Genomic DNA, 27900 nt, shown 5'->3' on the forward strand with positions numbered 1-27900 from the left:
AACTTAGTTGAAGTCCACAAGTCTTAAACTTGCCAAGTTTGAAGACCCTTGATTTAATATTTTGAGAGGCTTGATCAAATGTACCTTTTTAAGAAATGAGCAGGATGGAATCAACTGGAATCTATTTGTTCCCAAGGAGGCTCCTGTTTCAATCCATAAATCCAGTTATGCAGATGATCCAATTATATAAATGATTTCCAAAAGAGACTCTTTGCCATCCATTTCCTCCACACCTCTACATTTAACTGGCTTCATGATATAGGAATAAGGATTGCATTTTATATATTGGGGGCTAAATGTAAGATAAGCAACTTTAAAGCAGTCTTTTTTTTAGTTCAGTATTTTTGAATTTCTAAACAAGAATGTACACTTTCCATTACCTATGAGAGAAATAGCTTAACGTGACTCAATATGAGGTCCTAGGACTCCATTCTAAAGTTATCTTGGTTCAAGTCTTATCACCATTTCAAAGACAAACGACTTAAAGCAAACTAGCATTTTTCCATCCTATCTTCCCAACCCATTTTGCAATACAGAGATAACCTTAGTACCATGTTCACAATTATATTTTATATGATGAGGAAGAACAAGACCAAGAACAAATATAATTTGAATTCTGATTCTATCCACTTTAGCCTGCTGGTAGGGAAACTGTGATCAGAATTGGGAAATCTGTTCTATATTTAGGAAGACTAAATATCTAAACTGAGATGTTATTACTATAGTCTAATATAGATAATGTGCAGAATTTGTTTAAATAAAGTTCTGTCTACAGACTAAAAATGAGGGCTATGCAGTTCTTTGATTAATTTTTTAAGAAGTGTTTCATAGGAATTCTGCTACCACACAATCCCTGGAAAAGGCACAGTTGCTTTAAAGAATTATAGATAAATACTATTTCTGGGCTCCATAGCATCTTTGGGGATTCTGGTCTAAAGCATTATATCTACTAAGTGTGTAACTAACCTACTTTCTCCCCTAAAACTGATTAGAAAGCAGAAATAAATAATCGAAAGGATACATTTTGATGGCTCCTGCCCGGGTCCCAATAGCCATAAGGTGGAGAAAAGCACTGTAGCCCAGGGCACTTGGCTGGTGAGGAAAACCATGTTCAACCGTCTGGTGGAAAAGAAAAAGATGAACCATCAATATATATTATACATGAAGACAAAAAGCTGCGAAAAATGTGAACTTACATAAGAGCAAATTTCATCATAACTCTGGACTCATAACATTTGAATTCAAGCAATATAATATTGAAACAAAGTACTTCTTCAGACAAATCTTACAGAACCAGAGGCCTGTCTTAATCACGCTTAGAGCCATTGTAGAATAATAGCTCAGAAATATAGTTTAAAATCCCTTTACTGTAAAATATTGATAGAACAAAGTCTACCCCATCCATCCAGACCAGGCTTGAGTAAAGTCACTCTTGAGAACCTTTATTTCCAGAACTTCCATATTTAGCTTGTTAATATTAACTTTAACAAATTATTTTCTATGTGCTTTGTGATTTTCTACAGTGAAGACCAAGCATCCTGCACAGCATTGCCTTTACTCTGTAAATATATCAGACCACAAAAAACACGTATTCTATGGTCTTAAATAGCTCAACCTTTAGTCCATATAGGTATCATTAATCTTAACAACAGCATTCCAAACTACAGGCAAAGCAATTTCAGAAGCAAAGCAGGCAAGCAAAATATGTAGGAAAATATACAACTTGGTTTGAACATTGCTCTAATCCAGTTTCCCCTACCCATAGCCTGGTGAATAAGCCATAAGGATTGTATTAACAGAACATTCTAAGCCAGGGGTGTCAAACTGGATTTCTTCGAGGGCTGGATCAGCATTGTAGTTCTCCTCTGTGGGCCGGCCAGGGGAGAGGGGGGAAACGGGACGCCTCCTGCAGCACCCTGCTGGCCAAAACGGGGTGCGGGGGGGCATGCAATCTCTCCACGCTCCATTTTTGGCCTGGACGGCTTCCTTTATCAGCCAGAGGTTGGAATAAAAAAAATAACTGGATATGCACAAATAAGCATACTTTCTCTTTTGCATTTACAAAAATCAGTGATTCTTCAGGCATAGATGTATATGTTAGGAGAAGAGAGAAGTTTTGCCGATTGCAATGTTGAAAATGTCATCTGGTCTTTCTTCCGTCCATTTGCAGCCCTCTGCTTAGGAGCAAATACACAAACTATGGTGAAGGATTTTTAGAATAAGGGTTTAAATCAAACTCCATTACAGCCAAGATGCTGAGAACTTTTGGGAACATATTTCTATTCTATGAAAGTGAGCAATAACACTGTTTGGTTGACAGTGTAATCAACATTAACAATCTGGGAAATATACAAACTCCAGACTATTTATTTACTATAATGATTACTGTGAAGCATAAATAGATGGGCTCAGCAGATAATCTTGCTAAAGGAGACAATTGTGTCTTTTTTATTCTTAATGCCAGAATCCTAGCAGCAATGAAAATAACACACAACTGACAAAATTTGTAAAGTTCAGCTTCAAATCAGCCACATTTCTGGTTTCATAAGAACTTAAAGCTACAGCATGATCAGCATTCTATAAACTTACTTCTTCCAAAATATGGATGTAACCAGGACTTGTGCAGAATAAAACTATTCTTTGCTGTCACATGTCATGGAGCCAATCCCTTACATCTATGTATACAGAATTAATATCTGCAGGTGGAAGAGGTTTCCAGCTGAGCTGAAGTACCACTGGGTACCGTTTCAGGAGCTTTTTCCAAACAGGATACATGGGGAACAATAGAAAGCCAAGTTCATGACAGTATCCTTCAAGAATTACTTGCAATGGGCTTCCGGTTTTGCGCGGCTTCGGTAGCGGCAGGAATTCGCGCCTCTGCGATCCCTGCCGCGCTCGCCGCCAAGGTGCCCCCGATCTAAATAGGTCTGGGGGCTATGGCTGCCTTGTAGAGGCAGCCGAAGAGAGAGGGGATCTGGACAGAGGTTTGGGAGTAACGCAGACCCCCTTTCCAGCCGGAATAACCCCTTTTTCCTGAGGTGGTGGAGCGGCGGTCAGTAATGGCCGCCTCAAAGAAGCCTGCAGCCGGGTAAGATTTGTGCTGGAGGAAGAGGGAAGAGCTGTGGAAGTTGCTTCTGACTGGGATAAGTTAAGAGAGAGTGCCCTGTAACCTCGAAGGCTGCTAAGGATACTTTGTTTCTAGAAAGAGATACAAGCAGCGAACATTTCAACAGAGAAATTTTTTTTTTTTTTTTGCCTTTCACTCTCCTCCCTAACGTGACAGCAGTGGAACCATAAGAGAAATCCGGGAATCTGTTCTGGAGGTAAATGAATATTGAAGGAGCAAGGATTTCTGAATATTCAAAGGGGGAAAAAAAAGAAGAATTTTTTTTTTGGCTGTGAGTGGGAAGGGAGAGGAAAAAAAAATTGGAGCAACCTGAAAATAAGGAGAAGACTGCCTAAAACTTTAAAGAGCTAATTTTAAAGAGTTATTAAACAGCAATAAGACTTCCTAAAGATATATTTTAAAGAGAACTTTGTGATCAAACTTTATCCCAAAAAGAGAAAGTGGAAAAAGAGAAAGTATTAAAAAGAATCAGCTGATTGGACTGTTTGAAGACTTTGGATTTTATGAGAATTATCTCAGACTAAAAGCACTCGGGTGGTTGTTTTGAAAAAAAAATTTCTCTGTACAATGGCATCAGTTGTGGATGAACTAGAACTTATACACCAAAAATATGAAAGAGAAAAGCAAGAAGGGAAAGATGTCTTTGGCACTCTTTTTTCAGTTTATAGAAATGGCGGTCTGTGCTTATGTAAAATCGTACGAGCAGGATAAAGAAGAAGCCATTTTTGAAGAACAAGTGACTTTGGTTGGGGAAGAAAAGAAGGAGGAGAAAAAGAGAAGAAGACTTTAAGACCTGGGAAAACAATCCAAAAAGAGAAGACTAAAGTGAAAAGGGGATATCGTGTTAGGAAACAACAGAAAGGGGGGAAACAGGATAAAAGGGAGGTGGAGAGACAAGGGGGTAAAGAGGATAAGGAGAAGAAGAAGCAAGGGAGAAAGGAAGGGATGAGAAGCTTTAATGGTGTGGAGCAAAATGCAAAAAAACAAAAGTTTTTTTAGAGATAATGGATAGATTTTATTGGAAAAGGGATTCTAGAAGGGTACATAAGATTGCATTTTTATATTTGTATTTAGAAATAATTATAGAAGACTGGAAATAATATGCAATTTAAAATGTGATAAAATATTTAGTATAATTCAGTGAAATTTTTGTTGAGAGGGGAGTACTTTAATGAAATAATGATTTAAGATCGGTGATGTGGGGGGAGGGAATAATTTTGGAAAGTATAAGAAGTGTTCCCATAAAGGTATGATAATTAATTGAAATGGGTAAAATGTCTAAAGATATAAATGATTGTTAATACCAATGATTAGGCTATGTTATACTAGTGAAACTATTCGTGAAATGAGAGGTTTGAAGAAGGAGAGGGGAACATGTAATGTAATAATGATTTATAATATGTGATGTGGGGGGTGGAATTAATATGGCAAATAGGTGCTCCCATAGAAATATGTGACCTAATTGATAAGAAATGTGCTAGATGTTTAAGATATGAATGAATATTAATATTAATGAATAGATTTGTATTGGTTTTGATTATATTGTATAATGTCAGAATGTACCAGACAGAATCCCAACGTAAGTTATGTACTTTAAATCAAGTATTATAAATATAGGGGAAAGAGACATAGGTGTCATACTCCAATCAGTGTTTTTTTTCTTTAGAAGAAAGATAAGCGGATAGTTGGAAATAGAACAGACAAAGAATAATAAATATTATGATTTGAATTGAGAGGAGATAAATAAAATAAAATTGAGAAAATTTAAAAGAAAGGAGAAGCTATATAGAAAAATGAAAATGTAATAAGATATGGAATGGTATGTAAAATGAATATGAATTTGAATGTGTGTCTGTACCAAGAGTTTTGACCTGGGATTAAGCAACTTTCAGAAAAGAGATCTTTTATGTTTTTATGTCTTGTATTTTTGTATGTTTTGTATGTTTTTAAAAATTAATAAAAAAAAAAAAAAGAATTACTTGCAATAATTGGTTGTCTGAAAAGAGGCAGACAAAAGACCTGTGTGTGTGTGTGTGTGTATATATACACACACACACACACAAATACAGAAGTATCTCTCCAGGGTACCTACAGGTAGTCCTTGAGTTATTACCATAATGGAGCCTGCCCATTATGGTCAAAAGTCATAATGGTTATAAAACAGGTTGGTCATGTGGCTTACCCAATTTATCACATTGTCTGTGGTGGCTGTTAAAGGAATGTAGCAGTTGTAAAAAACAACAACGCAGCATTGGCACCATACTTTTATGCAGTCTGGATTTAAATTAAAACATTCAGTTTGCTTTTTTTTCCCCTAAAAATGGTTTAATCTGGAAAACATCCAAGATGTCCTTATCCACTGAGAGGTTGCTTGCTGGAAAGAACGCCCATAGCTTGGCCTCACAGATGAGAGGCTAATTGCAAAGAATGGCAGAAATGAAAGGTAATTTTTCCTGGCTTTCGCTATAAGACGGAGCATTAATAAGCTATATATATGCACTGAAAGCAGCAACATCTCAGTCCTGATTATACATTGCAAACAGAGTTACAGAACTTTAGAAAACATTGTTTGGTCACCCTTGTATTCTTCTGAATTCATCTTTTTATATTCTGCTTAATAAATCACCCCTGCCTGAAAACTGACAAACTTTTATTTTATGAACATTGATTACATAACTGAAGAAAATAAAAAGGTTATGAATCAAAGCATCTTTTTCAACTACACTCTGCTGCTATGAATTCAATGAACATTACTCAGGGTTTATTAACTGCAAGTACACCTGTTTTAAGCCTCATGTTTCAGGGGGAAAAAACATGTTAATGTGTTGAGTCCACATAGCCTATTGCACAAGTAGAAAGCTTTGAAGAGATTTTATTTCCACTGATTTTACCAGCCTGAACAACACACATTGTTTGAGAGTCCATCCAACCCTCAGGAAAGTCTATTTAGCTGTGTAGGAGAAGATAACATATAGCACTTTGCTTTCAGTTTAATCATAATTAGCTACATTTTATAGCACTCCAAATCTTTGTAGCACAACCAACATGGCCACTGATAAATTTATTTGGGCATAAAAGCAAAAATATTGCTTTGGTAAAAAAAAAAAAAAAAAAAAGACCAAGAAAGTTGCACCTTAGAACACAAAGTATCAGTATCGGACAGAAGCAGGTACACCTGGAGTGGGTGTGGAAGGAAAGGGAACAATGAAACAGTAGTGGAAAGCAGACACACATGCACACGAAGCAAACTCAGTTTTGCTGACTGATTATGAGCCATCAAGTTGGCTTTTATTTTAGGGAAAGTAAATTTTATTCTCAGAACAAGGAACTCCATATTTGGTTGTTTTCTCTTGGGTGGGGCCAACTTTCAGACAAGTGAAAGGATAGGCACAGCTGTTTCTCCCAAGACTAGTCAAAAGTGACACAATCATTTTATAACCATGAGAAAAACAAGCTGCTCTTTGAATCTGTCCTTAGAAATACAACAGATCAAATCTTGGCAACTGCTTTGCCACCACACAAGCCTGTGTTTACCCCAATGAACAAGGCAAGCTGAAAGGCCTACCTGCTTAAAGAACCCCACTCAGGTATGAACCAAGTGGATTGCTTCCAGTTAGGTAAAACACAGGTGAAACCAGCCTGTCTGGCAGCTGAACTTGGCTGATCAGCTAACTTCACAATTGAGACATGTCTGGCCCTGCAGAATTTTACAACAAGCCATACCAAGATGAGGGAATTAAATTTCATACTGTGTTGCTCATTGGTCTGAGAATTTTTGCAAGATAGAATCACAGGTGTTAAGTCTTAGTATCCCCAAGTGTTTCCCCTGCCGTTAGGTAGTGACAGCTGCTTGTGTTGCTGGGATACATGTATTTATACATGAACAAGGCACTCTCTGGTTAGGAGAGAAATGGAGCTTCCCTCCTACCCTCGGACCACATGCTGCAAAAACACCATACAGATACCGTACTAAAAAGATAATCTCTTTCAGTTGTGTATCTGTTTTTGGCCTTGCCTGGGGGGAATGCCTGAGTGAACAGATCAATGTCCCATTGTTTTAAAGATATGCCTGACCATAATATGGACATGCTGAAGGAGGAGAAATTCAAGAGCAACAAAATATGCAAAAACCCTCAAAATAAACAAGCTATAAAACAGAATCTTTAAAAAAAAAATCACCAACAGTCAAATTCAAAAGATAGCACTTGTTTTAAAAAATGTTTTATATTACTCCAGAAAGACTTAAAACAATTCAAACAGAACTCAATTGCTACTATATTTCTTACACTTGTTTCACTTTCATTTGGAGACAGATTATTTCAAGAAGGAAAATGTTTAAATAAAACTAGAGATACTCCAAATTTCTGGATTTGTAGTAGTTTGAGGTTGAATGCTCAGTTAGAAGTTCACTGTTCTGACTATACAATTAGTCCTCGACTTACAACGCTTCATTTAGTGACTGTTCGAAGTTGCAACAGCACTGAAAAAAGTGACTTCTCGCCATTTTTCACACTTACGACCGTTGCCGCATCCCCATGATCACGTGATCAAAATTCAGACACAGCCACTGACTCACATTTATGACACCTGCAGTGTCCCGGAATCATGTGATTCCCCTTTTGCGACCTTCTGACGAGCAAAATCAGTGGGGAAACCAGATTTACTTAACAACCGTATTACTAATTTAAGAACTGCAGTGAACAAATGCGATGAGAAAAGTTATAACATGGGGCAAAACTCACTTAACAAATTTCTCACTTAGCAACATAAATCTTGGGCTGAATTGTGGTCATAAGTTGAGGACTACTTGTACTTGGAAGCATTGTGTAATAAAACAGCTCCAGGTTAAATTTGAAAGGGGTCTGAGTTTGGGAGAGGCAAGACGCTCAACATTTTAGACTAACCAGACCAACATTCTTCAAACCACTTGCAATGTTTTACATATTCCTTAAATTAAAAGCTTGAGTGAAACTAACTAATCAGGAAGAGAGCTGCCATAGGGTGTGCCTATCAATAGCATCAGTCAGTGGATTCTCTCTCCACTCCATCCCATAGTGCAAACCTTGTTTAGGTACTTGAAGCTCACTCCTCTAGTACTCTTTGTTTATGATGCAGCTTTTCAGAGAGGAAAACGTTTTCCTTTAGATTAAGAATGCCAATATCTGAGTTTTACATTCTGAAAATATAAATGGTATCCCTAGTATAGATCCAGTCTTCCAAGCAAATAGGAATCCCAGCTTGAATATTCCCAGTAGTTTTGGGATTTTGTTTATTTATTTGCCAAAAGCATAGTACTCCCAACACCAAGGAGAAAGACTGGAAGAGCTGGTTTGCTTTGGGTAATCTTTAAACCAAAGACTGAGCTGTAGGCATTGTATGTTTGCAGTTAAGAGTACTTATACGTAACTAAAGCAGCTTGAAATAAAAATTGGGATACTGCATGGCCTCTAGAAATGAAAAATGGACTCGTAGAAACTGCAAACAATTGATGTGACATTTTAGCAAGATTTCTTTTTTAAAAAAGAATTGGTATTCAGCCACTTGTAAGATGTATATTTAAAGCAAATCAAGAAGAGAGTGAATAGATGAAGAAGTTATCAAAGCCTTCACTAAATTAATGCTAAATGAAGCTACCCACAGTGGTTTGCTGAGATGGGCAGCTGTAAATATCAAATAAGGAAGTGGGCCAGGCAAATTTCTGTGAGCAAGAGGGCAGAAATGGGGTGACACAGGTGAGTGTCCCATCTGAACCATCTTCTGGGGCAGTCATAGTTGAGAACCCCACAAGGTGCCTCCTCCAAGGCTACACCCACCACTGCTTGCATGCAGCGGAAGTAGTGCTAATGCTGGCCACACTGGTGCTTGGCTTTGCAAAGCTCACTCTGCATCCAGGGAGACAGGCGAAGTGGGGAGGAGTTGAAGCAGAGACAGTCCAGGCAGGATAGGAAAATGTACTGTAGGACAACACAACAGTCCTAATAAGTGTGGCTGGTCACAAAGTGCCCAAATTTTGATCACATGACCTTAGGAATGTTTTGACTGTTGTAAGCGCAAGGACTTGTTGTAAGTTGGTTTTTTCAATGACATCATAAGTTTGAACAGTCCCTGAAAAAATGAAAACAATCTCAGGACTACCTGTAAGATCCAGGAGTCATGCAATCTCAGTCGTGGTACCTATCCTTTAAAATAATTTTCTTCCAAACATACAGTAGTTGTTTTGATCCTATTAATTCTTTAGGGAGGCCATTAAGATCCAGATCTTCCCCCAAGCCTTTGGGCCAACATGAGTAGACTCTCCATTTTTAGGAGTTATCATGGACTCAGTCATGTTACCATTTATGTTTATTGTTTTATTTGGTTTTAAATGATAGGTTTGTTTTGTTGGTTTTCCTTTTTTTGCTTTGTTTCTCACACTGCCCATAGTTAAACTGTTTTGAGATGGCTGGCCATATAAATATTTCAAGTAAATAAATAACCAGACACATCAATAAATTCATTGTTTTATTGTGGCTATCTAGTGAATAAACAATGAGATAACTTAATAGCTAGATTTCTAATGCACATTTCAATATTCTAAGGTTCTCCATGCACCATTACACCATATAAAATACAGCAGGCAATCTTTTTCATGGCTCTTAAAATGCAATCGAAGTAATGTATAGCTAAGAAGAGTTTCCATGTTTGGCAAACTTTGCAGAGGTTATAGTTCACCTAAAATCGCACATATGATGCCACCCAAAATCTGTATTTTGGTATCTAATGCCAATGATGCAATCTTAGCGGTTTTTGAAGACCATAAAAATGGGACTCGGGTTGTATAAGATTTGGTTCTAGGCTCCCTATTCCAGTGCAGGAAAAAAAAACTATATTATGCCTGCACAAGGTAGTCTTTAACTTATAATCATTCACTGAGTGAATGGTTACAACCATTCAATGTTAAAAGTGACTTATGACTATTTTTCACACTTATGACCATTGCACCATCCCCAAGGTCACGTGATCAAGATTTGGATGTTTGGCAATGGACTCATTTATGGCAGTTGCACTGCCAGGGGGTCACGTGATCCCCTATTTCAACCTTCTGACAAGCAAAGTCAGTGGGGAAGCAGATTCACTTTACAACTGTGTAAATAACTTAACAATTGCAGAGATTCATTTAATAACTATGGCAAGAAAGGGTGTAAAATGGAGCAAAATTCACTTAAAACTATCTCACTTAGCAGCAGAAATGTTGGGCTCCAACATTATGCGATGATATAGATTAATAAATATTTAACAATGCAGTTGAGTTCAATACTGCAAAAATGTAACCGTAACTTTAAAAGAACCTTCCAGAACGTCACTGTATTTCCAATGATTCTTTACTTCATGGACACTATTAAAGAAAGATTTCCTGGGTTGAGTACAATTTAATATTTTAAAATAAATTACCATGTCAATAAACCTGATTACTTTGTGAAATTTGTTCAACAGGCATAATTATTTTTGTGCCCTGGGCAAATTCACCACAAATCACACCAATCAGAAACTGGATATGTAATGTAAGTTAAAAATACTGCCATTCATCATGACTTAAGAGAGAGAGAAGGGTCAAGGATGGATACTTCCTGCACTCCAGTTTATATTTAGAAAATGAAACTTAAGTGTGTAAACCAACTGCAATATGAGAATCTGGATATCAAAATTATATTTTCAAATGAAATCATGTTGGTGGCTTATGTTTAATGTGGAATACTGTGCACACAATTGAATTTGCAATTCTCCAGTTCAGTATAAAGAAATACGGCAGTTCATAAATGCCACAATTTATCATTCCTCTCCAGATAGTGTGGATTACAACCCATTTTCCCAATTAAACAGCTGTCCTCTGAGTAGAAATGGTAGGAACTGAAGTCTCTCTGGAAACCAGCAGGGGAGGGAATACAATCATGGATTACTTTGGCTTTCTATAATTGATTTTTGAATAGTACAGCTTAGTTACAAAAATCTTGGAGGGTAAAACACTGAAGCTATTCCAGTACTCCTCAGCATGTGCACGAGGCACCCTAACTTTTCTTAAGGTTTCCACCAAGGCTGGCCACAATTCACTATTGTAAATCAATGTCTTCTCCCACAGTTGTCAAGTCAGAGAAAGTGTCATTTTTACAGATTTACACAAAAATTAAGAACTAGCAGAATGTGCAAACATCATAAAAACACCCTACTTTTTAACTTCTTCTAAATATAATTAACCATCTCTTAGCCACCACAATTGGGACAAGCAACCCTTTTCCTAAATGTTGTGGTCACAGAGTGAAACATTACATGAACCCAACTGGCATTTTTACTTCTTTATTTTAAATTGTGCTTCTCACAAGCCAGTTGCAAAGCATTGCAATGGTGATCATCTGACGGTGGGACACTGCAATGGTCATATACAGCATCAGTTGCCAAATAATATCCGAATAGTGTCCACATGACTGCGGGATGCCGGGATGGTCATCAATGTGAAGATTAGTCACAAATCTATTTTTAACACCGTCGTACCTTTGAATGGTTGTTAAATGAGGCAGTTGTTAAGCGAGGACTACCTGTTGTTCCCTGCACTGTTTGTGTTGTTGAATTCAAAGAAGAAAATTATCCTCAATTAACAGAAATCTATTTAGAGTTACTTTAACACCCGTAGCAATCTTGGCTTTTCAGATTTTTTTAATAAACAATCATACCAACTGCTTTCATTTTTAAAAAAATAAAATTTAACATTCCTCCTACTTGCACTGAAGGAGTGCATACAAGCTTGTGAATTGTACACTGCCCTTTGCTTGTTTATTTAAAAACAGTACTATATTCAAACTACAATACCTGCCATGTGTTTCCACAGAAGGAACTTATTGCCAGAGAAAGGGACTTTGCGTCTTAAAAATTATAAATGAAAATTATGAGTTCTAAATGGCCACCTGGGATTCAGGAAACCATCTGCAAGTTTAACACATGAAAATATATAAAAAAAATTGCCTCGATGATGACATAGGTCCAGCACAAGACGATGATTCATTAAATTTGAACACCACCAACTCCCAACAATTCTGGGAGGTTTATCAGATACTTTTGTGTTTCATGCTATGTTCTAAGCCAAAAATTAAGTATGATTAAGGGCAAGCAGCATTTGGAAAAGTCATAGGGTTAAAGAGAACCATCTCTTCCACCCCTCAATTCACCCAAATCAGCAACAGGACCTAAAATGTGGAAATATTCTGTATTTCTTTCCTCTTAGATCTTATTCAAGACCTACAATATACCTTGTTAAACTGGAAAAGGTCACGCTTGAGCCTCTCTCTTACGGTATCATGTCCCGGCCTCAGAAATCTTCTCATTTTCTTCTTTAATTGCGAGGCACCAAAAGCTGTAGAGAAGAAAAGGTATCTGTAAAGACACTTGGATATCAGCTACATACAATGTGCTTAGATAGAAACAAAAGTGAAAATTCTGTAGAAAAGAATATCTGCAGCTCAGGATTGAACTGTGGAGTTCTTGATGCTCTGTGAGCTTGATCGTTTGCTTGCAGACTTTTCATCACCCAAATAGGTAACATCATCAGTGAAAGGGAGTGTAGGTAGCAAAACCAGATACTCAGTATTACTGATACTATTACCCAATTGTCTAATGAATTGTTTGCAAGAAAAGAAAAGAAAAACCAGCTTAGGGAGCACTAAGAATTCTACAGAACTGAAAGTAGATATCTTGCCTCTTTAAACTAGCAAAAAAGAGATTACACTACACATCAGAGGTTAGGTAAAAGATTCCACCAGATTATTTAAAGGGTCTTCAATATCCCAGAATGATAATTAGTACCAGTATATCCTGTCATAGCAAATTCAAGTTCATTGAAGATGGGAGAAAGGGGAGCCTTCCCATAAGTGTAATAAAGGTTAATAAACATATTAAAATAATGTTACATGTGCAAATATACATTTTATGTGTTATGTTATTATGAGAACATTTCTCCTTTGTTCATATTACCCAGCACTGTATTCTAAATCAAGAATTTAGCTTAAAGAGTTGAGAATATATGATCCTGCCTTGGCATTTCTTGATTAGAATTGATTTATTGCAAAATATTTCTAGGAATATAAAAACCCCATGTCCTTAGAGAATATCTTCTAGTATGATATTTTACTCTATGCCGTTTGGAGCTGGTTAAATGGTTAAAGCAACACATAGGCACTTGAAATTAATTGTGGGCATTGGTGCATACACACACAATCTCATTTTAAAAGGCCTAGCTATGTACCATATCAACTATGCTGCCATAAGACTATAACAAACACTATTCTGTCAACTGGTTCTACTTTCCAGGAGACTAGCTTGTTCTGATCCAACTTAAAAGACCCACTATTACTTCAGAAAAAAAATAGAACAAAAAAATGGGTCTTCAAAAGATGCTTATGTTAGTCAACCTAGCATACTTCAAACAATTAAGCAATCTACTGGACACCAATCAAACTGATTGGTCTTTGTGAGGCCACAAATTAGACCCATAAGTTGATATAAATATGAATGGTAGGTTCCAGTGGAGAAAGGCAGTCCTTTAAGAAAACTGAGTCGAGATTAGGGCAGAATTAGTCTCAGGAATGGCAATCAAGGTAATACTTGGTACAACATACCCCAACTGACTTTGGAATTGCACATATTGATAATGCTGACATAGCCAAGACCTATTCCACAAATGGTACAACAACCTGTAACACCACCTTACAGGTGGTGTAAGCAAGCGCTCACAGAAAGATCTAAAATCCACAATGCTATTTCTAATGTTGTATGAATCGAGTAAATAAGGATATCATGGTTAATAGCATATTCAAGTCTCTGAAGGACCCATCAGAATATATGCATTTTAATCTATTACTCAATGTAAGTCATATCAGTATAACCTAAAAAATTTACATGTAGGTCTGAAACCGGATTGCATGTGAATCCTTTCAATTATTTTTTATCCCTTTAATGGGTACTATGAAGAAGATATATCCTTGATTGAGCTGAAGATGGCAAGGTTGCAATGGGTGTTTCTTTTTGCAATATGTTTCAACTATATTTGGCCTAGAAACCTGAAGTGAAATTATGTTGCAATAGAAGGAGTAAAGTTCTATTAAAATTATGTTTTAGAGTTGCAGCCGCAGTTGAAGAGAAACAAGTAGAAAACAAGGTCTCCTTAAATGAGATGTTGAAGACAATAAATAAAGAGATATGCAATTCCAAACAATTACAAATATTTAAAGAAATAATGGCGATATACATGAATCTTCATTTCACTTACAGCTAGTCAGCTAACTATTATATGTCTAACCTTCTTTAAGAACTAAAGTAACAAAATGTAGAATATGACCTTGTTACTAACTATTTTTATGAAAGCACAGAAAAGCTCAAAGCAGAAAAAAACAAAACAATAAGGATTGCAACACCTTGGAGTATAGAGTACTTGTATCTTTTTATATAGAATGCTGAGTATCTCTTGAAAAACTAATAAACAATGAACTAAATAGAAACATTCTGAGTCAGTGCAATTTAGAGTCCAGAGTTCACTTGCCTTCATTTGCAAAAAAAAAAAAAAAAAGTTGGGGAAAGTTTATGACCATAAAGGAAGGCCAATTTAAAAGGAGAAGGCTGAGAACACAGAGGTTACTGCCTCAAACATAAGATGTACAGGAATATAATAGCAGGACAAAAGGCAAAAAAACCCCAATTTGTGGATTGAGTAAAATAAAAAGAAATCCTTGAGCCATATATCTGTGTACATTCGAGAATCAGCTTCCCCGTTCGCAAAGTTTTGTATTCAGATTAAAGACATTGCAGAATACAGTCCAACCCCACCTGCTCAAACAAGGAAACCCTATGCCATTCCAAACAAATGGCTGTCCAATCTCTTCTTAAAATCCTCTAATGATGGAGTACCCACAGCTGCTGAAAGCAAACTGTTAACACTGGTTAATTATTCTGCTTAGTTTATTCTAGGTTGGATTTCTCCTTGATAAGCTTCCCTGATATTTCTTGTCCTACCTTCAGGTACTTTTGAGAATAGATTAACCCCCCTCTTGTCTGTGACCTTCAAACCCCAATCCTTCTCTGTTAGACTAGACATACTCAGTTCCTGCAACCATTAATTACTGATACTATTTGTACCATGGTGCTTGAACTATTTGTAGTTCAACTGGGATTCTCAATTCTTCAATCAAAATAGAAAATGGCCCTATTTAGAGAAAGTAATGAGACAAAAATTTGGCCTTATTTTGCAGTCTGCTAACAGACTGCAAAAAAATTTTTTGCCTAAGCTGGATACGCTTCAGACATATTGGACATCAAGTCTCACAAGTGTACTGATGGGAATTATGGAAATTCAAGCTAAACCAAAACAATTAGCACCAAAACACTGACTATTGCCAATGTACATTCATCATAGAAATCATTCCAATTTCTTTGAAGATACACACCTGTTCTTTTGGTTGCAATATCTAATACTAATGCATCTTTATTCAAAAGAACTTGATTTTAAATGATAAACTTATGAAACTAAAGTCTTTATATAAAGCATTTGACTGAGCTATAACTCTTCCATACATTTTTTTTAAATCTCCCAGATCAAAACAATCCTGTAAGAACACATGTTCTTCTGTCAAGAAATGAATGAGACCATAGTCTGTGATCACAAAGAAAGCTGTAGACTTTAATTTTTATTTACATATATTTATATATCTCATTTAGAAACTGCCCATCTTCCTCACAGAGCAACCTCGGGCAGTGTAGCGTAGGCATAATATCATAAAAGCTATAAACATTGTAAAAGGCAATTAAAACAGAATTCTGCAAATCTATTTTTATACGAATACAGTATCTATGTTGGTCTTTTGCAGCAAACACCACAAGGAGTGCTACAACGGTCTAATATATAATTTGTTTGAGATTTTAAGACACATTTGTGAGAATTTTAAAATCAGATTGTTCAGATTGTTTTCCATAAGATCTTTATTCTAGTACAAATAAACCATGCAGAACAATCTCAAATATAAATATTCCTAGAAGGGTTTACTTTAATGTTAGTAACTAAGCACAGACAAAACTATATTAATTAGAAAACTATGAGAACTAATCAAATTACTTCCATTTGAAATTTTTGGACTGCGCAGGAATATTGCAGCAGCCACAGTATTCATTACTTCATTATATAAAGTACATCATTACTTTATGCTTATGTAAACAAGTGGGCTCATTGTCTCCACATTCCAACTAATACTGTGGTTATCCCATTTTTCATGTCAAAAATTCATAAAGGAATAGTTTAATTTAGTCACTACACAGGACAAAATGACAGTCCCGAAAATATCAGTTCATTTTACAACTTGTTTCTTCTCTAAATCTAAAAAGACTATTAGACATCTTGTGTAATGTTTTAGGATTAAGCTAACGTTTTAGAACCTAACCTAGCTTTGCACAAAGTGGAATTATCCTCTGTTTATATGCATCAATCTGTATTACTGTGTAGCTTCTAAAGTTCAACTAATTGAGATACTAATCTGAGTAAAAATAATATAGCAAGGTATTGTAGTTAACTTGATAAAATGACAAGGTCCTTTAATTACAATAAGTAAAAACAAATGGGAAGGGCAGTGTCCAACTCTGTAACAAGCACAAAAAGAAAAAAAAGTGGAAGTAATAACCACAGTGAGATGCTCATAAAGATGTTGTTTGAACAAACAACCTTTGCCCTTCATTATTATGAATAAGTAACAAAAGGATTGCCAAGGTTAAGCCCAGTGCATAACAAAATGTCCTGGTTCAGTCCTGAGCACATTTCCCTTAAAAGCAAGACCTGTAAATTTATACAGATGGAACAGGATTGGTTTAACTTGATTTATACAGAGAGCACTACTCTATTCACAGGGCACACATTTCTCTCTGCAGTACAACACCCTCAACACTAAGAAGATTAAAGTCTGGTCACCCAGCCTACTTCTCCTCAGCAGACTGCTCCTCCTTTTATTATTGTGGGAGAGAAACACTGACACTTCAAAGGCATTCTTAAAGTAATTCTTTACTTCTGAGAGTCATGTCCTTTGAATTCAATTCGGCTTTATCTTATCACCCCAGTTTGCATATTGTTTTATACATAACTGAACAATTAACAATGCTGTATGTGCTCCAATTCCTACAGCAATAAAAATATTTTTTTTAAAAAGTAGAGATATACACCTGACTGATAGAAGAGCTGCGCATAATTGAGCCAACTCCCAAATTCACAGCCTGAAGCATACTAAGAGCAAACATTTTTACAGAATGAATTTAAGAGTTGTTCAAAGCAGCTGAAAAATTATAAAATAGCATGGGAACTAATAACATGACAACCAATTTGCTAGAGTAAAATAGAAGGGAAAAAAACCCTTCCATAATATCAACATAGGAGTAAAAGCTAGAAGGGAGAATAAGTAGTGTTATAAAGCTTAAGAAAATTAAGTAAAAATCTTCACCTGGAATTAAACTTGGAATTATATTAGTGTAGATTTGTTTTCTGAATTAGGACATAATAATTTTTATGACATGTTACTTTTATGGAGTTTATTTTAAAGTTGTCACTTTAATGATAGCAATTGTTATTTAGCATAATAATCTTTCTATTCAATCTATTCATACTTTGTTCTGCACTTTAATGTTCATTCTATCTGCATCCCAGAAATTCAGCATATTCTAATGTGCTTGCACAGGCCATTCGCTTTTTTATTCAGTGGATGTTCATTCAACACTCATTCCTTCTCAACCCTAATTCTTCTTGTTTTATCATACACATTCCCAGTGCATTCCACACCTGATGTAATCCACACACATTTCCATATACTGAAATAAAGTATGCAGAGGCAAGTAAAAATCATTTTCACTTATTTTGACACATTTTCTTTGCAACAGACTGTGTTCAATCAATAACCTTTCTAGTAATTGTTTTAAAATGTCTCTAATTGCGTTTCCATCTTTAATAGAGTCCCAAAAGTGCTTTTTCAAAAGGCAACTGGACTTTGTTTTTCCTTGAAGATGTTTTGCTTCTCATCCAAGAAGCTTCTTCAGTTCTGACTTCTGTGTTCAAGGAAAAACAAAAGTCCAGTTGCCTTTTGAAAAAGTGCCTTTGGAACAATCATGACCACCTGGGTGACTGAGAATCTCCATAGACACATTATACTAAGATACCCAAATTCATCTCCTTGTTTTAGTTTTTGACCATTTATACCATATATAACATGTAGTTATTCACTTCATTTTTTCGTGTCAAATGCAACTGTTTCAGTTTCAATGCATGTATTTTCAGAACCATTCCCCTCCTTACAGTACTGTATCAAGTCCAATATTCACCATAAATAGGTCTCTGCTAATGACAAAAACACCTAAAGATTTGACAATAAAACAGCAGACCTTGTAAATACATGTTCAATTAGCTGTAATATGGAAATATTGCACCTCCCCCACCCAAAAAAATAAACTATGGCCCTGTTGAAACATATTTTGGCAATGTTTCTACATAAAACCCCTTAGTCTTACTTAACAAATAACTGATTAAACAAATCACAGTAATCATTTTGTACATCAAACCATCATACAGCAAAATCAACCAAATTGTCTTTTTTGTTCATATTTATTACAGCCACCAAACTCTTTTGCTTGAGGATATGGAAATATTGTAAATTACATAAATTGATGCTTTGTATGTATAAACCAGGACATAGCTCAATCATTAAATTTTAAAATATGAAACACAGAAACATGTATAGCTTCTCCATATTTAATTTATACTGGAGCCTTATTTAGTAACTTCCAGCTGACAAATGTTTTATGCCATTTTAAAAGAAACACAAGTTGTGTAATTAAGACAGCTCACTCTCAATCTTCACCTCTGACTGCACTTAACATTCCCAGTAACACATCAGACAGGAGAGCCAATTTGGTTACATGGTTAAGGTGCTGGCCTAGAAACCAGGAGATTGTGAATTATAGTTCCGCCTTAGACATCGAAGCTGGTGGGGTAACTCTAAGCCAGTGACACTCTCAGACCAATCCTTACAGGGTTGGTGTTATGAGGAAAATAGGAGGAAGGAATTTTAGATATATTTGCCATCTTGAGTTATTTATAAAAGCAGGGTATAAATAATAAAATAAAACAAGAGAAAGATAATGTGAATTTTAAAATAATCTCTGCAATTATAGGACTAAAATTTGGTTTTTCACAGCTTTGTGCCAAGCTCCCAGTTAACATATTTATTTTTAACTAAAAGCTCAGACTTAAATAGCATACAGATTTTATGAAAGCCTAAAGAAATATACTGTTTAAATTCCGTATAAATTTAAGCCAATTATAAATAGAACTCAAAACAGAATAATTACGCTTACTTGAAACCACGGCAATATTTTAGGACTCCTAATATAGTTTTCTGAAAAGTATGTCTTTATGCAGATGTCATTATTCTTTCCAAAATGTGCTTCCATTTTGTGTAGCAGTCTGAAAAAAATCATGTTTAAAACCAAACATATTGTATATTCCTGTGCAGCACCAGGAATTACAGCTCCCAATGTAACTGAGAATTACCAGTTAGCATGTTACATAGTCTGTGTGAATCTTCACAATTATAGAGAATCAATGCAAATTACTAGGAAATAAATAGAAGCAAATTTTGTGAAATTTACTTCTCAGCAAGGAAGATTAGGATTTTGAAAAACCAAATAGCCCACCCTCCCAAAACACACCAGGAAATAGTTCTGCCATATATGCACAAACCAGTTTGTCTAGATCATGCTTTAAAAAAAATCATTTAAGTTTCAGAAACTACCACCCTGATTTCAAGTTCCTCACATAACAAAACATTGAAATGGATAGTCATCCAAATATGACAGAATATTAATTTAACTTATGAAGCTTTATAGTAAAACTGAGATTTGAGAACCTGTTATTATTCCTCATGACTAACAAACCCAAACAATCTTTTACATGGTATTTCCATAGCCTATTAGAGACTTAATTCCCTTAATATTTTATGATAACTGAACAGAAATGATACAGCAAGTAAAATACACACAAAAGCAGGATAGGTTGACTGGCAGTCAAAAATCAGAATGATCAAAGTAATAATGAAAACAAACTGAAGTCCAAGATTCAATATGACACTACAAGTACAATATTAAGTATAGAACTAATTCAGGACATTTAAAAATATAAATTGGAATGTGTATATGCACACAGAACATTATGAAACAATAATATGGTAAACCAAACATATTTGCAAAATTAGCTTTCTTGCCAAATATATAGATCCACAGTGTCTTTATAGATGAAACTCTGATGAATATTACTAATATATAATTAACAAAAGAAAAAGATTGCCCAAGACATTATGTCACTGTTTATGAAACTATGAATTAACACAAATATTGACATTTTAATTACATAGATCATTGTCAGGGTATATAGTCTGGGTTCACACATCATGAAGACCTTTTTTTCAACCATAGTTTATTTGAATTCGTGACTGCATTTATCTAACTTGCTAATTAAAAACTATGGATTACAAAGCATAATGATAATGTCCACACAACATGTTAAGCAAAAATCAAACATACCATATTAAGGCTAAGCGTGATGCATGCATTTATTAAAGAGCTCAATGGCTAAAACAACAATGTAACATTGAAAAAAAATTAAAAGGGCAGCTTGAAAAAAATAATAAAATATATAAGCAGGTAATACCTTTATAGTCATTGTTAAGTTTTCTTTTAGAGTTTGAGGTATAAACATTAACTATCATAATTGTATCTACAGCATTTTATAACAAGATAACAAGAAATATAATAAGCACAAGACTCTCACGCTATCACTAAACAAGGGCTGAAAAGATTTAGATTCAAACCAAATTATGATTCTACAATAAATCATTTGATAACAGGTAAATTATGCCACACATTTATCATCCATTGTAAAGAATTTCATTTTATCCTAAAAACTACAATTTTCATTCACTTTTGTACTATATACACAATAACGTATATAGTATTGAATAGCTAATTTATTTGCTAATCCCATCTGAAGAACTAAAACAACAAATGTCACACAAAAATTTTGCTGGTGTCAAGCAAAGGCAAGTAGTATTTTTTTTCTTTTAAAATTGTTATTTATATGGTGTAGTGGTGACTCCTATCAGAACCAACTCCAAGCAGCATACTATTTCCTTTTTGAAAATCAGGATAAAAACATAATGTTCAATAATCACTCAGAATTTATAATTTAAAGTCTTCAAATAGATCACCTTGCAATATTTATATACAGGAACAAAACAGAAAGGCCTGAAAGGTTAAAGATATATTATCAACATTATTTAATTAATTCTTGACAGAAATCTTTATGTGGCCTTCTTACTGTATGAAAAGACTATTCTGTGATCAAACGTTCCACAGTGCAGCTGAATCAGAAATGGCATATGGCTTCCACTGGTTAAGCCATCAATTAATACACTACTTGTATTAATGCCCATAAAGAAATAGGATAAGTAGCTTCTCTATACTAGAAAACTTATAAAACAGTAGCATTCATCCTGTGTGCTGTCAAGAGATATTATAATTTCTAATTTAACTCTCTGAAGAGGCAATCTGTAACCCACACCCTACATGTTTATCCATAAATTAATCCCATTTTTTAAATTAACTGTTCTTGGGGGTCCAGTAATCTGAGAGTTTCTAATATTGCCAAAGAAAACCATGAACACACCAATTATAAAGTACATGCTCTGAGGATCACTGTCAACTGATTATTATTAACTAGTGTGGGTGCTAGAGTTCAGCTGCAGAATAACCAAATATTATCATTTATGTTTACTAATTCAAGGTTGACTCAGCCTTCCGAGGCAGTGGTGGGATTCAAAAAAACTTACTACAGTTCTGTAGGCGTGGTGTGGCTTGATGGGCATGGCTCGGTGGGTATAGCTTGGTGGGCATGGCAGGGGAAGGATACTGTAAAATCTCCATTTCATCCCCACCCCACTAACTGCTTTCCATCTTCGTTCTCCTGTGCAGGGCAACAAAAGAAGACCCAGCTGATCAGCTGGGACTTGGGAGGCAGAGAATAGAGGGAGGCGGGGCCAGTCAGAGGTCTATTTGCCTGTTCTCCGAACTACTCAAAATTTCCACTAACGCAGGGGTCCCCAACCACCGGTCCCTGGACCGGTACCGGTCCGTGGAACAATTTCTACCAAGCCACCGGTTTGCTGGGCGACACCATCTTGTTTTGATGAAAAAGTGCTTCCAGTGAGCTTTTCCGGGTAGAAAGCGGCGTTTGGGTGCTGAAAGAATCCTCGCGCCTTAGTTTCATGGGGGGGGGGGGGGGCGGCTTCGAACAAAACTAAGGCGTGAGGATTCTTTCAGCACGCATGGCAAGGTGAGCCGAGCGACCGTCCCAAAGCCATCGCGAAGCCCATCGACACAGGTACAAAGGAGGAGTTGAAGGTGGCGGGGAGAAGCGGGGAACGGCTGGCTGGCCGGTCGCTCGGCTCACCTTGCCATGCGTGCTGATGCTGGTACCGGGCCGCGGATGATTTTGTAATGCCGGTACCTGGCCACGGGTGATTTTGTGATGTCGGTACCGGGCCGCGGCACAAAAAAGGTTGGGGGCCACTGCACTAACGGTTCTCCAGAACTGGTCAGAACCTGCTGAATACCACCTCTGTTCCGAGGTCAATAAAATGAGGACCCAGACTGTTGGGGGCAATGTGCTGACTCTGTAAACCGCTTAGAGGGCTGTAAGGTACTATGAAGCAGTATATAAGTCTAAGTGCTATTGCTATTCCCCTGTGGGCTGGATTCATTTTTAAGCATCTCATTCATGTGTCATTGGTCTGCATACAAAAACACAATTATCCAAATGTCTGCATATAATACATAAAACATACATGTTTACCAGTGTTTAATCACAGGAAACTGCAAGAATAGGTAACTTACTCAACTTAATATACAAAGGTAGCTTTAAGAACCAAACACACTAGTTTATTCACTGAAAAATGTCTGCAAAAAAAAGGCAGAGGGTGGGGATAAGGGAATTAAACCCATATATAAGTCTGTGCACCATTGTTTGACTGTAAAAATAAAAACCTGCTAAATGACCATGGTAAATAAATATTTTTGTGTTTGATGTAAAAATAAACTGGGTTGTAAAAATTATGATGTAAAAATTAAAGGGTTCTAGTATCTACTAAATCAGCCCACTTCTGTCTGTGTGTGGGGGGGAGACAGGACAACTTTTCTCAGCTTACAATGCAGTTAATTTTTCAATCTTTTATGGTTTTGAAAAATGTAGATTGTCAGGTCACTGAGACCCCTAAGTAAACAGGGGGTCAGGAAGAATTGGCACTCACTCTCTTATTTGCTTAGAAGATGATACTCAACAGACTAATCTCTTTAAGTGGGAAATTTTATTAGTTCATACCGACAAAGACTACAAAGGAGATTCGGTTTTTCTTAAACTTTATTGGCAGAAACATTCACTGTTTCAAGCCTCTTTAAGCAAAGTTTCACAAATAGGTCTAAATTTGATCCAATTCTGGATCCTTAAACAAAAGTTATCTAATTTCGCAGCTAAGTCCATACAGCTACATGTAGACTTATGACCACAATTGAGCCAATAGTTTTGCTGCTAAGTGAAACATTTGTTAAGTGAATTTTGTCCCATTTTAAGACCTTTTGTGCCACAGTTGTTAAGTGAATCCCTGCAGTTGTTAAGTAACAGAGTTAAGTGAATCTGGCTTCCCCATTGAATTTTCTTGTAAGGTTACAAAAGATGGTCGCATGATCCTGGGACACTGCAACCATTATAAATACGAGTCAGTTGCCAAGCATTCGAATTTCAGTCACGTGACTATGGGGATACTGGAACTGTCATTAAATCTGAAAAACAGTCATAAGACACTTTTTTCAGTGCCATTGTCACTTTAAACGGTCACTAAATGAACTGTTGTAAGTCGAGGACTACCTGTATTACATGGTTTGTTAAATCAGTTAAAACTGGCTAGGCTCACTCAGTATACTAAGTTGTAAATCGAACAGATCACACGGCAGTTGAATGCAGTGTATAGAACCTTGGCAATAATGGGACAACTTTAAATTACTATTAGATTTATATTCCACCTTTATATTTGTACAACTCAAGGTGGCATACATGTAATATTCAACTTAAGAAAACTCTATCATACAAGACTCATTTAAAAAGCATGTGTATTGGCCCCAAGACACAACACTTTGTTCCAACCTAGATTGCTTGCATTAAAACCACAATCTCCACACTGATCTGGCTTTTTTTTTCCTTTAGGTTTCCTTCCGTAGGTTTGTTCTATGAAATACAGATCTCTACATCAACTCTTAAAAGGGAAACAGAAAGCCAGAATTATCTGGGCAGCACTTATAAGAATCACCTGAAAACAGGTAGCAGTAACAGGAGAAAAGCAAAACAAAAACCCACCCTCCTCCCCCTCCCCAAAATACCCAGGAACTCATTGTTTGCTTTTTAATCTACTGTCTCCACCTGTAAGACAAGTTAAAGCATTCCTGAAATACCATCCACCTTATTCCATGCGTTGAAAGAGGCGAGAACGGCCAGGACCAGAGTCATTATGACGGCCAAGGACCCTGCAAAGTTTAATCCTAGTTCGAGTATTCACACCTCTCTCACTGGGCTTGTAGCAGATCGATTTATTCATATTAAATGTTATTTAATAACATTAATTTGCTCATATTAAATACACCGCCCACCTCGCAATGCAAAGGCAACTCCGGGTGGCTTATTTGGGGCAACCCCCTCAAAACCCAAGCTTGGGTAGGGGTTGGACTAGATGACCTACAAGATCCCTTCCAACTCTTATTATCTGTGATTCAAGCCCCCCCCCCCCACACACACACACACAACCCCTTCCACTCTAAGGCTCCCGATTCAGCCTCTAAATCTCCTCTATCGGCTCCCGCCCGCATCGGAAACACCCTGCCCGATACCTATAAACTCTCTTTCCTTCTGCCAGCCTCCACCCCGGTTTCCCCCACTTACCGCGCCTATTTCTGAAGCCCGAGCAGAGCGCGGCACGCAGAAACCGACCGACTTGGAAGTTGTTAAGTCACCGCCGCTTCCCTCCCCACCTCAGCGGAGCCCAGCTCACCTTTTCGGCACTCGGGAGTCCACCCTTCAGCGCCACTCCCCACCCCCCACCCCCACATCCGTCCAAACGAGCCTCTTCGCTTCCTTTCTTTCCTTTCCCCCACCCCATCCCTCCGAGGAGCCTCTTCACCTGCCGGCCGCCTTCCTCTCCCCTCGCCGCTCCGTTCCTCGAACCGGGGCACCCTGAGTCCCAACCCCCACCCCACCCCACAGCCCCCCCGCGCGCACCCCACCCACCCATCCTCCCGCCCCGCCGGAGGACTGGCGCTAAGCCCACCTTACCCTGCAAGCGAGCACACAACTCCTCCTCGCGCCGCTTCTCCTTCCTGGATACCTCCGGGAGGGGCGTGCCTTACCCGTATGTAAATGAGACCGGGAGGGGGGGAGGGGGCGTGGTTCTCCCGCCGCCTTTCTTTCAACTCCCCGACGGGGCTCGTGAATAATTAATTTCGCTTACCGCTTTTTTTTTTTTTAACCATCCCGGCCAATCGGGAAGCGGCGAGAGCCTTCTTCTCGCTTTGCCTACAACCAATAAGAGAAAGATCAAGGTCGGCTGCGGGAGGGTGAGGGAGGGAGGGGGCGGGGGTGGAAATCAGCGCGCCGAGAGTACCTTAGGCTATAATTCGATCTGGTTTCTGAATGGCTTTTTTTTTTTTTTTGTAATGAGTCTTGGCCACGCCCCACATCCGCTGCGTCCTGGGTGTACCTTTTTCCGGTAGAGGAGACGGTGTGTTAGCAGGCGGGTACAAAGTGGGGGGGGGCATTGAACGCAGCCCGGGAGGTTCTTAGTCAGTGAGGTCACTGACGGCGAGGTCTAGAATGCGGAGACGCGTTGGCAGTGCCTGCGCTCTTTTCGTTCGGAATCGAACTGGTTGAAAGCAGGTCTCCATTTGGTCAAATGGCATTTCTTTTCATCCATAATTTTCGGTTGCCGCTTTCAAGCGCGGGTGAAAGTCGACCCGCGATATGTAAGCAATCCTCCATACATTCCGGAGGAGAAATAATGTATGGCCGCCTTGTTAAATACGTGCGCGGCAGTCAAAGGATGAAATTGGGCTTTATTCCTTGAAAACTGACGTTTTTATTCGCATCCCCCAATTTAGCTTTAGCCCACCCGTCCTGTGTTGTTGCTAATGTCCTGCTTCTCCCCGTCTGTCTAATAAAGGCAATCAATACTGATTTATTGGGCTCTTCCTGGAAAACACTGGACTCGGCTTATACATCAGCTACATCAAATCAAAGCACATTATAGTTTAATGTGTTGAAGAAGTGAAGACAACTGGGGCTTCTTCAACATTTATGATTTTAAAAATTGTACCTTTATCTAGTCAGAAGTAAGAATTAGATTGTTGTGTTTAGATTGTTGTCTTCAAAAATGAAGACCTTTATATCAATGCCTAGGAGTTGTGACTTCTTTTTAATGTGATTAGTAGGCATGCAGTAACATTTTGAATACTGTGTTCTATATTTTGAACAGTATTTTCTAATGCTACTATTTCTACTTTCGCATTACAGTAAGTAATCACGCTCATTGTTCTCATTCCTTCTGTGGAAATTTACAATACAAAGCATACCATCTGGCACGATATTTCTTCTAAGACAAAGGATTGCTGTTTGTGTCAGAAGCATCACAAGGCATACTATATGACATAAATTTTAAAATATAAAATACAAGATGAAAATATGTACAAATTAAACAGATCTTGCCCAGAAACTAGCAACATTAATTGCACTCTGTCGCACTGCCATGAAATCCTCAAGTTTACAAGCTGAGTTTGCTGATTTTTCTCAATTAATGCAAAACTAATCAGCCAATCACTATGCCCTAATGCCATAAAAACTAGAACTTAAATTGTGCTCCATAAATATACTAGAAAAGCATGAAAAGAAAAATGAGTAAACATTTAATATTCAGTAAACAGTATCAGCTGAATACAGGTAGTCCTCAACTTATGACCACAATTGAGCCCAAAATTTATGTTAAGTAAGACATTTGTTAAGTGAGTTTTGCCCTATTTTATAACCATTCTTGCCATATTTGTTAAGTGAATCACTGCAGTTGTTAAATTAGTAACATGATTGTTAAGTGAGTCTGGCTTTCCCATTGACTGCTCATCAGAAGGTCACAAAAGCTGATCACTGGTCATAAACATGAAACAATTGCCAAGCATCTGAATTTTGATCATGTGATTGTGGGGATGCTGCAAAAGTCATAACTTTTGCACTGAGCCTTGGCGCAGTGGTTAGAGTGCTGTACTGCAGGCCACTTCTGACTATAGTGTGCCTGCAATTTGGCTGTTCAAATCCCACCAGGCTCAAGGTTGACTCCGCCTTCCATCCTTCCGAGGTCAGTAAAATAAGAACCCAGATCGTCAGGGGCAATATGCTGACTTTGTAAAACTTGTTAGAGAGGGCTATAAAGTACTATAAAGCGGTATATAAGTTAAGTTCTATTGCTATAACTCTGAAAAATGGTCATAAGTCTCATTTTTCCGTGCCATTGTAAGTCAAAAGGTCACTAAATGAACTGTTGTAAGTTGAGGACTACCTGTATTGGCAGAGTGAGTTGAATTTAATCCCTGGG

At 37.2% G+C, this 27900-nt stretch overlaps 1 protein-coding gene across 6 annotated transcripts in view; it reads right to left on the reverse strand.

Moving 5' to 3' along the window:
- Positions 1-25664, reverse strand: part of LLGL2 (LLGL scribble cell polarity complex component 2) — a 73241-nt gene extending 47577 nt beyond the window's left edge. For 3 of the 6 annotated variants that reach the window (XM_087955812.1, XM_087955811.1, XM_087955809.1), the window contains exons 1-3: positions 25599-25664; positions 12406-12509; positions 1022-1119 (exon numbers count right to left, since the gene is read on the reverse strand). In XM_087955812.1, coding sequence (XP_087811938.1) covers positions 1022-1119; positions 12406-12480 — 173 coding nt within the window. In that variant the 5' untranslated portion in view covers positions 12481-12509; positions 25599-25664. Of the gene's footprint in view, positions 1-1021; positions 1120-12405; positions 12510-25208; positions 25292-25317; positions 25339-25598 lie in introns of those variants that run through there. The other 3 variants (XM_087955808.1, XM_087955810.1, XM_087955807.1) reach the window with 3 other exon arrangements.
- Positions 25665-27900: the final 2236 nt, after the last annotated feature.

This window comes from Notechis scutatus, chromosome 2 (genome assembly GCF_049901735.1).
Source record: "Notechis scutatus isolate UNSWTSFEM ecotype Mainland chromosome 2, rNotScu1.2, whole genome shotgun sequence".
NCBI lineage: Eukaryota > Metazoa > Chordata > Lepidosauria > Squamata > Elapidae > Notechis > Notechis scutatus.